General features: G+C 41.7%; 1 protein-coding gene across 1 annotated transcript in view; it reads right to left on the bottom strand.

The window, feature by feature from the left end:
* Positions 1-10389, bottom strand: part of FRMPD4 (FERM and PDZ domain containing 4) — a 179315-nt gene that overhangs the window by 36216 nt on the left and 132710 nt on the right. Inside the window, exon 5 of the mRNA XM_024760054.1 lies at positions 2547-2652. Coding sequence (XP_024615822.1) covers positions 2547-2652 — 106 coding nt within the window. The remainder of the gene's footprint in view (positions 1-2546; positions 2653-10389) is intronic.

Raw genomic sequence — 10389 nt, 5'->3', positions numbered from 1 at the left:
TTAAAAAAAAAAAAAAAAAAAAAAAGGGGAGGGGTTGTAAATCAGTTGAATTAGGATTCTGCCCTTTGTAGAAGCAGCATATATCTGCAATTTATTCTAATCACAGCGTAAAACAATAAAAAAATCAAACTCCCTAAGGCCAAGCAAAGTATCCCTTTGGTGATATCTGAGTTCAGCTGTTCATAGCAAAATTCTTCTCTTCTAGCTACAAATAACTCAGCTGAATCAACTAAAAGAACTTTTCCCGTCAGAAGATCGATCAGATGAGTTTTTTTTTTAATTTAAATCAAGGTTTCCCACTAGAAAACGCAATGACAGAAATAACACCTTTGTAATTAGACCACAATGTTTGGGACCACAAGGCCAGACTTCAGCAGAGCAGCGTGTCTTAAACAGAAAGAGGACCAGCAATGACGATGTTTCACGTGATGCCTGTTGGCAGGGGTCATGATGGCGAATCACAAGCATTAACAAGCTCCAAGTTTAAAGTAATTTTGTGAAATGATTTTTAACCCATTTAGCGATGTTCCTCAAACTCCAAGGGGATATATGAGGAACGGGTTAGTGTGTTAAAAGAATAAAACACTGTCTGTAACAAACAGATAACTTAAAAATAAGTCAAAAAGAGATGTTTGAAGCGCAACCAAAAGTAAACAAAAGACACACATTCCTTTGAATTTTCTCTTCAACTGGAAGTGGGGAGAGACGAAAGGGGGAGCAGGAAGGCAAGTTGGGTGAGTGCCACGAACACGTGGTTGGTCATGAAGCCACAAGAGTGGAGGGGAAGTCAGCAATTATGAAAGCGTTAAGTCCCTTGTTTTACAGATGAGGAAACTGAGAGGAGATGGCCAGAGATTTGCTACCGTCCTACAGTTGGTCCATGAGAATTCAGTCCCTAAGTATGTCCGAAACAGGCTCACGCCTTCCGCTTCCTGCTTCTTTCTCTGACTCCCCTCCCCTCCTCTCTACTCCTGAGGGCTTCACGCGCGACTTTTCTGCTGCCCAATTCACTGAGTTAGTGCAGCTCCAAGTCCAGAAGGAAGGCCACACAACGACTCAGAAAAGCAAGAGGAGACTGGAAAGGAAGCCGGTCACAAAGGCTGAGGGCCAGACAGCAGACCGAACGTCCCCGCCACGCTCAGGCCTGTGGTGAGGCCGCGAATGCTGCAGATGATCGACCCCCAGAGCTGTCCCCACACACCAGCTGCTTTTTATCCAGGGACAAGGGGAAGCTGCCACAGCAGCTCCTGGAAACATATTCTCTCTAAAGATGCGTAAACTGATTGCCCAATCTCATGCTCAGAAGCTTGAGAAAAGATGAGGTACGTTTCCCACGACCCTCTGTGTCATAGTCATTCCTCTGGGACTGCAACTAACAGCCTTAAACTGGGACAGTCTTGTTCTGAAATGATAATTATGGTAACTCTGCATCCAGAGTGATGGGGATTCACCGAGAGGAACAGAACAGACCGTGGTGTGAAAGGGGGCAGAGGGGATGGGGTGGGACATGGCCACTGGGAAGACAAGGCCACAGCTAAAAGGTACATGGGGCAGCACAGCCTTCGGCCCCATCCCACAAACATCACAACAGTTTGGTAGACTGGCCAGTTAAGCCCCTGGATTCCGAGTGGGGCAGACGCAGGTCAACAAGTTTTGGCCAGAAGACACTTGGCACCGTGAGTGCCTTGCCCGGGATATGCAGGCCTCTATCTGCAAATTCAAATCCAGGACCACCCAGGGAAGAGTCTGTGGCCCTTAGCAAGTATATCATGGATGAGATTTTTATCCCTTTGAGTTTATTTAAACAACAAAACCTCGACAACAAAAGGTGGCATTTCAAAGGTCCAAAAAATATGAGCACCCTGGACGGTAGCTTGCTGACAACCAAAAATACTAGGCTATATTTTGGGGGAAAATTGAAAATAAGCATCCTATCAATGTTTGCATCATTCATTTTGAAGATCAATTATGTGCCTGAGTAATCATGATTCCTATCAAGACCTATTGATGGAGGTGTGGGCAGTACTCCTTCACTCCTGGTTGCACATAGGAAACTTTTCCCATCATTTTAACTTCTTTCCATTTTGATTAGTTGGAAGAACAGAGACATTTTATTTTGGATAAGGAAAACCTCAGGGGAAACCCTTCTCAAAATATAGAATGGGCTGTTATATGGAAGAATGCATAGTTGGCAGAATGGGGAGAAATAGGTGCAAGCTTCAAAGAGGCATATTCTACTCAACATGAGGCAATGTCAAGTGATCTCAAATCAAACGAACTCCTTTGTAAAGTAGTGAAGTCTCTAACTCTGGAAGCATTCAAGGAAATACCGGACTACTATGTATTCTGGGTTTGTAAGAAGGAATACAGCTGGCACAGCCTGGCGATCTCTCAAGCCGTCTACAATCCTGAGATTCGACACCCCTGTGAAATCCAACAACCAATTCTGAACTGATCATTCCAGCGGGGTGGCTGGCTCTGCTTAGTGCAAAGCCCCTACACCTCAAGGCCTCTCTCTGAGTCACCAGCGGGTGTCTGTCAACTCACCGACACTTGGCCGTTGATGATGACCTCCTCGGAGAATCGCACTTTGACTGGATTGGACTTTAACCTTGCCTTTTTTGCAGCACTAATAAATGCTGATTTGGGAGACTAGAAAATAAGAAAACATTTGATCTGATTATTGGTAATGTAAGGCCAACCTTGTAAGAGTTGTTTCCTATCTTTATCCTCCCAGATATTTAACATTTTTGCTAAAAAGTGTTTGGTGTGTGCCCAATTCAAGGACTAAATACAAATTATGGATGCAGTTGAAACCCTGATATGTTCATCAAGCAATAAGTTTGATTTAGCCACCAGACCAGAACTATAGACAGCATGTTCCATGTTCTTACTGAGCACATTTCCAAAGACCTTTTAAAATGACAGTTGTGGAAGTACATAAATCCTGCTTCCAACACGGAGCTTTGAGTACCATGCAGAAGGTTAGGTGGTAGCCAAATCTCATGGTGGGTTTATGACAAGTTGCTCATTAGTTATGTATTTTAACAAGGTGGAGAAGAGCCACTGATAGTTCTAAAATGACTGATAATCCTACTGTTACTCACATTAATGGTGTATGGGCACGTGAGCAGGTAAGGGGACACACACGCACACGTGCAAAAGCTCCCACGCTTTATGAGCCCAAAACTTGAGTTTCAGCCTCTTACTGGTAACCTGTGATCCTATAACCTTAGAAGTGAAAGGTAGAGAGGAGATCTTGACTTAGAAGTGCAAGTCAACTGAATCGCTTTGCTGCACGGCAGTAATTAACCCAACCTTGTAAATCGACTATACTTCAATAAAATAAATAAATAAATAAGAAATAATATCAAAAAAAAAGGTCGACTTCATGTTCTGCCTCATCTTCTAGGCCCTCTGTACTGTCTTTCATTGGAAACAGGGGCTGAGGGATTCAGTTGGTCTCCCTCAGAAACGGGAAGGCCAATGATAAAACCTGCTTAGAGGCTGTGATCTTGGTCAACTGCCTTCATCTGAGAATCAGCCTCACTGCACTGTTTTAACAAAGCCTGTGAGGGGAAGGGAACTCATGTGGTAGGTGAGCTCCCTACCATGTTGCAGGCACCATCTGTTTATTTTGAAAAAGAAATGCATTCTCTATTGAACCTAATACAGAGGTAAATATTTAGCTTGAATCATACAACTGCAATTTTATAGATTAAAATGGTCAAATATTGGAAACGGCACACGGTTCAGCCTAACGTTTTTCATACTATACAGTTCTAAGAGATTGAGGCTGTTGTGTAAAGAATTCTAGTAATTGACTCTAGAGTCAACACAGAGGGTCATCCTCCTGTGTACTGCATTAATCTCAAAGCACAGAAGCCAGTTAGGGTGTCCCATACTTTGAATTTCAAGTAAAATGAAAACAATAAAAGGATTCCCATCTTTGTCAAATACAAGTATACTGGAGATCAATTTAAAAACAATATGATGGAACGGATAAGTTAAATGTGGTCTAGCCGTACAATGGAATACTATTCAGCCACAAAAGGAATGAAGTTCTGATACACGCTACAACATGGATGAACCTCGAAAGCATCATGATAAGTGAAAGAAACCAGACACAAAAGGCCACACATTGTATGATTCGATTCCACTTCTACGAAATGTGCAGAATAGGAAGATTCTGTCTCTATGGAATAGAGACAGAAAGCAGATTAGTGGTTGCCAGGGGCTGGGGACGGCAGTGAGGAGAATGTGGAGTGACTAATGGGTATGGGGTTTCCTTTTGGGGTGATGAAAATGTCCTGGAACTTGATAGTGGCAATAGTTGCATAGGATTCTGAATGTACTTAATGCCATAGAACTGCACACTTAAAAACGGTTAAAATGGTAGATTTACGTTATGTGTTATAATAAAACAATCATTGTTGGAAAAACACATGATAAAACATGTGGATGTGTATTCCTGGGTGGAGTTCTGCCTTAATGCTCAGAAAATCCTGTTATTTCAAAAGTTCCCCTGTGTCTTAAGGGCAGCATAGATGGATGCTTTGGCCTCCAGAGTTTCAATTCTTCCACTTATGCAAGATGTTCTAAGAGAACGGCTGCCCTTTAAAAACAAAATGAAACAAAAATCCAGAAAAACTCTGAATGGCTCCTCCAAAGAATAGCTTTGAACATGCTCAATGTGACTTTTAAAAGTCCTACTACAAAGCTGAAGTCATGGGACAGGGATGTTCTCTTCAGTACCGTAATTACAGGCCAAGCTTAGTCATGATGAATGAGCAAATCATACAGTAGGGAGTTCATTTGCTTTTGATATGCCATTTTTTAGCTGAAGGGAAAACATTATTCTCCCGTAATGATTTTAAGCAGGGGCTATTTACGTTGGCACAATGCGTTTAGCTCAAGTGAAGCGGCTGTAATAAAGCTACCCAGAACAGACACTGCTAATTAGATGAGATATTTGAATGCAGTAACACCCCACTTCCCCAGCATTGTCTGGGAATGATGTATTTCACATGTGTTCAGTGTGCCAGATACTGAGGTTCATTCCTCTATGCATCTGAATTTTTAAATGTGGTATTTTACCTTATTTTTCTAAAATGTTACATAATTCCTTGCCTCAATAAAAAATATATTTAACAGAATGTAGTTTCTATGCATCTCATTTGATGTATAATCTCAGGATGCAGTGATGTTCCTATGGAAGTACAGAGGGTTATTTGCCCCTAAAGTGGTCCCATAGAGCAGAACTGGTCAAGCTGGGGATGCTTGTCTCTTCTGTCTGTAGCTATTGCATGCCTGCTTCTTGGAGCCTCATTCCTGAATTTATTTCCCATGCCCTAATGACAAACCTGGTAATCTAGGAAAACCAGAAAGAAAATGAGATAGCCAAGGTAGTTAAGTAAATATTATTTTATACATATTTTGAAGTCAACAGACCTGGGATAAGAATCTAAGAATCCATACAAGTTGCATTTTTCTTGTTCTGGATTTGTGACTATTTCATATAATGGACATACATTTTAAAAATTACTTTTTGATGATAAAAACATTAGCTCTACAAGTCTGAAGGTTACTGAATTAGAATCAGTAAAGTAATGGCTTCTTCCACTGGCTGGAGTTACCTCTGGTACATGGGGTATGCAAACCAGTCATGACTGCAGTTTTGACTCAGATCTCTCTTTGTCGCTAAAAAATATACAATGTGCACCACCCAAAAACCTGATACGTTAATTCCTGGCAACCTGCCAACCAATAGGTGCTGATCACAAGCACTTCATATCCTGTGGTGGAAATGACAAATAATTACTATTTCGAATAATCAGATTTTCGGGCTGTTAATTAATTTTAAGATTAAAAGGCCTCTAATCACCTTTTTCCAAATTTACACCTCTTTCCAAATTTGCTGTTGCTAAGATGGCCACGATAGATGGCTGACATGCTCCTGATGCTCTTAGAAGTCATTATAACTTAGTTTGAAACAAAACTACAGACATAAGATAAATTTCTCAGGGTATATGCTACCATACGACCCAGCAATCCCATTACTGGGCATATACCCTGAGAAAACCATAATTCAAAAACAGTCATGTACCAAAATGTTCACTGCAGCTCTATTTACAATAGCCAGGACATGGAAGCAACCTAAGTGTCCATCAACAGATGAATGGATAAAGAAGATGTGGCACATGTATACAATGGAATATTACTCAGCCATAAAAAGAAACGAAATTGAGTTATTTGTAGTGAGGTGGATGGACCTAGAGTCTGTCATACAGAGTGAAGTAAGTCAGAAAGAGAAAAACAAATACCGTACGCTAACACATATATATGGAATCTTAAAAAAAAAAAATGGTCATGAAGAACCTAGGGGCAAGATGGGAATAAAGACGCAGACCTACTAGAGAATGGACTTGAGGACACGGGGAGGGGGAAGGGTAAGCTGGGACAAAGTGAGAGAGTGGCATGGACATATATACACTATCAAACGTAAAATAGATAGCTAATGGGAAGCAGCCGCATAGCACAGGGAGATCAGCTGGGCGCTTTGTGACCACCTAGAGGGGTTGGATAGGGAGGGTGGGAGGGAGGGAGATGCAAGAGGGAAGAGATATGGGGAAATATGTATATTGTATAACTGATTCACTTTGTTATAAAGCAGAAACTAACACACCATTGTAAAGCAATTACACTCTAATAAAGATGTTAAAAAAAAGAGATAAATTTCTGAAGCTAAGTGTAAGGTCTTGAATTTGCCAAGCCTGTAGCTCTAAAGGACACTTGTATAGTAGGCACTGAGTACATACTTAGTGAGGACTAACTAGCCCACAGTTATCACCGGATGACTTAGTTTGGACTTCCCCCAAATCAGACCCTAAGACCAGGATTCACAAGCAGGTAGCTGATTTGGGAGATGCTCCCAGGGAGCATGGGTAGGTGAGCAGGGGAAGGGAGACAGGGCGGGTGAGGAAGCCAATGAAGCATTCATTGTTAAGTCAGGCACCACTGTGAGCAACTGGCGTTTAACCCTGCTGGGAATGTCTGGAAAACAAGGCAGGCTGTATGCCTCAGAGTTACACTGACTGAGGAGAGAGGGAGCTGGGGTATTTATCCACCAGCTCCTGTCAATCAGTGATGAAGTGGCTGCTCTTCTGAGAGTGAGAATTCCTAGTGGAGTGCTCAAAGAGCACTTCTGGCCTGCTCCATGAGCATGGCCCTGTGGCCAGAAATAACCCACAGGCAAGGAATCACTGGTGCTCTCAGTTGGAAATTGGGCCGGCATGCTCAGCATGACACATGCCAAGGGAATATGTTCTGGGTTCTGACAATATCTACTATGCTGGAGCTTCCATGAGGAGGTGTGTGACCTCCCTCAGGTATGTGGAACACAGTGAAAGGTAGGCAGGAAGTGAGAGGCAGGCAAGCAGGTCTCTCAAGTTTTTGGCCTAGAAGAAACCTGAGGGAAGGTGAATCATGGTAGCTCAGGGATGTCAGAACTGAGAGTGACTTAGCCCAAGTCCCACTGACTTGGGGTTGTATGAGGAGAGGTTACAGAGACTCTTTAAATACTCTCTGTCTCAGGTAATGTTGGACTGGAAAGCTCTGAAAGTTCTAGACTTGGGAACTATGGAAAGGAAAGAGGGGAGCAGCTGGCCAAGAAAGATCTGGAATAAAAATGGTAACAGTAGGGCTTTAAAAAAAAAAAAAAGAAACAGCATAAGGGAAGAAGATGGTGTGTCAGAAAAAAACAAATAAAATCCACGAGTAACCCAAAAATTCCTCTTCTAAAATTCAATCCTGAGGAAAAGCTATTAAATACAGATAAAGATTTATACACAAAGATGTTCTCTGCAGAATTATTTATAATAGAAACACATTAGAGACAGTGGGCTTAATGATGGGTGTTGATTAAGGAAATCTTGGTTCAATGTAATGTTTTACAGCCATGTATATAATGCTTATATAGAATCCTTGATGACACGGGAAAATGCCTGATATACTAAGTAAAAGATGCAGAATAGAAGTGTACATGTAATATGATCTCAACTGCTGACAAGGCATTAGAACAAAAAGACTGGAAAGAAATAGGCCAAAATGTTTACACTGGTTGTCTCTGAGGATAAGTATTGCCAACACATATTTTTCTGCTTCTGTATTTCCTTCTGCACTTCCACAATTTTTCTCTAAGAAATAAAGTAAAAATGGTGGAGAGAGAGTCCTCCATAATACTTGAAATAAGAAGGCAAAAACCTGTTAAGAATTATTTCTTATCAAAGAATTTTGGGAATCCTAAGACTTTTCTCCCAAGCTCCCTTGACCTGGGCCTCACTGGAGACTGATTTCTGTGGCTGAGTCATGTTGGGGTGCCCTGGGGACACGTGGAGTATGGCAAAAAGCTGTAAACACTGGCTCTCTGTCTTGACCAGATCTTATTATGCAGAAGAAACACAACATAAAAAAATGCTGACCAGTAAGCTGCAAAGAAATTAAAATGCTGAATGCTATTGTCTGTAATAAAAGTAGAATTTATAGACTTTCTTTTGGTCTGGTGGGTCCTCTGTTTCTGTATGTCCGTTCTGGTTGCCAAGAGAATGTTCACCAAATACATAAAACCTTTAAAAAAAGCCATTTGCTTGTAGGAAAATCCAAACACAAAAATATAAGTAAAACTTCACAGTCTCTTTTCCCATGTGCACCCCTCTCTCCATTTAATGTATCTATTTAAGTAACTTTGGGGTTTCAACTCTTATAATTCAGAGGAGGAAAAGGTCACTTTGGACTGGATCAAGAAGGGAAGACTTTAGGTGTGGGACACTGGTTCCCAAGTGGGGGTGATTTTGGTCCCCAGGGAACATTTGACAGTGTCTGGAGACATTTTGGTTGTCACCACTTGGGATAGGATGCTACCGGCATCTAGTGGTAGAGGACAGGGATGCTGCTAAACACACCTCCCAACAGAGAATTCTCCAGCCCAACAGTGCTGACGTTGAGAAACTCTGGGGTAGCATTCAGAATTTGTGCTGAGACTTGAAAGGTGAGAAGGATTTGGTGAGCCGAGGAGGTGGCGGGTGGAGTATGTGATGGGCATTTCAGGAAGGCGGGCTGGTCAAAGTTGAGAATTCATCACTGGTTGGGAGACAGTGACTCTGGGGAACAGAGGTGCAACCGTTGGCCATAAGAACAAGCAACACTCCTGAACGTTGACTTTCAATATAGCACAACAGCAGGAGTCAGCTGAACTCCTAGAAAATTCCAGGTTGTCTGTTAAGAGGAAGTTCCATGATTCACGGACAGTAATGAGTATTCATATGAATAACAAGTCATGCAGACTCAAATGGCAAAAAAAGCAAGCAAAGCAACAAGACAAAACCCTTAACTTAAATGCAAAACTCCTCTAAGTTTACTGTTTGGGGGTAACATGCGACCCCACATTGGAAAAATAACCTGGTCTGGAGTAAAATGGTTCTGATCTTGCATTACTAATAGGTTATAAAGTAGGAAGAGAGAATTCAGGAAAGACAATGCAAGCTTGTAGTTCCGCCAGGAATTTATAGTTGGTCCATCACTTGCGTATGTTAGACATTCACATTGGCTTTACCCAAATGCATTTGTTCACTGCAAAGAAATGAAGAAGTGTGCATAGATTTGAAGGAGGTGTGAGTGACAACTGGGTTAAATGAAACAATTTAAAATCAGATGAGCTGTACTTCATATGGAAAGAATCGCCAGGTCACGAGGTGGTGAAGCAGGAAGGCCCTTGGACGGGATGCCACCTGACCTTCTCCTTACACCGATGAGGAAACTGGGGTCCAGAGCAGGTGTGGGAGTCGCCTTTTATACTGTTGGGAACTAGATCTCAAGTCTTGCTTCTTTTACCTCCTGCTGTCTCCTGAGATTTCAAATCCAAATGTGTGTGTGTGCGTGTGTAGCTGTGTCAAAGAGTTGGGACTAAAAGTAACATTCAATATTAAACCGTGCTTTTAACATATGTAGTAATGACCCTACATGGCATAACTTGTGGTCTTGGTTAGTTCAATTTGTGATCTTATCACAAACTTGAATACATATTTTTTTCCTGCCTAAAATGACTAGCCCATAGTGCTTAGAAGGAAAATTCCAGGACAGGGGAGATGAAGAGTTTGGTCACAAGATGGAGACCGGCAAATGCCAGAACCTCTGAATTGATGTAGAAATCTCTATGGGGAAGAAAATAAAAGCCTAAGTAGGTTGGAATCTCTGCCGCTCCATGTGAAGGCCACACAAGATATTGACAGTAAACGTTTGGGGAAAAGTCTGAAGGAATTTGCCTTGGTATTTTTTAGTTCACTGACCATGTATGAAATTCACAAGCAATGGCAAATCTATAGAAAGAAATAA

This window comes from Neophocaena asiaeorientalis, unplaced genomic scaffold, assembly GCF_003031525.2.
Source record: "Neophocaena asiaeorientalis asiaeorientalis breed wild unplaced genomic scaffold, Neophocaena_asiaeorientalis_V1.1 scaffold295, whole genome shotgun sequence".
In the NCBI taxonomy this organism is placed as follows: domain Eukaryota; kingdom Metazoa; phylum Chordata; class Mammalia; order Artiodactyla; family Phocoenidae; genus Neophocaena; species Neophocaena asiaeorientalis.
This window is presented reverse-complemented; position numbering and strand designations above follow the sequence as displayed.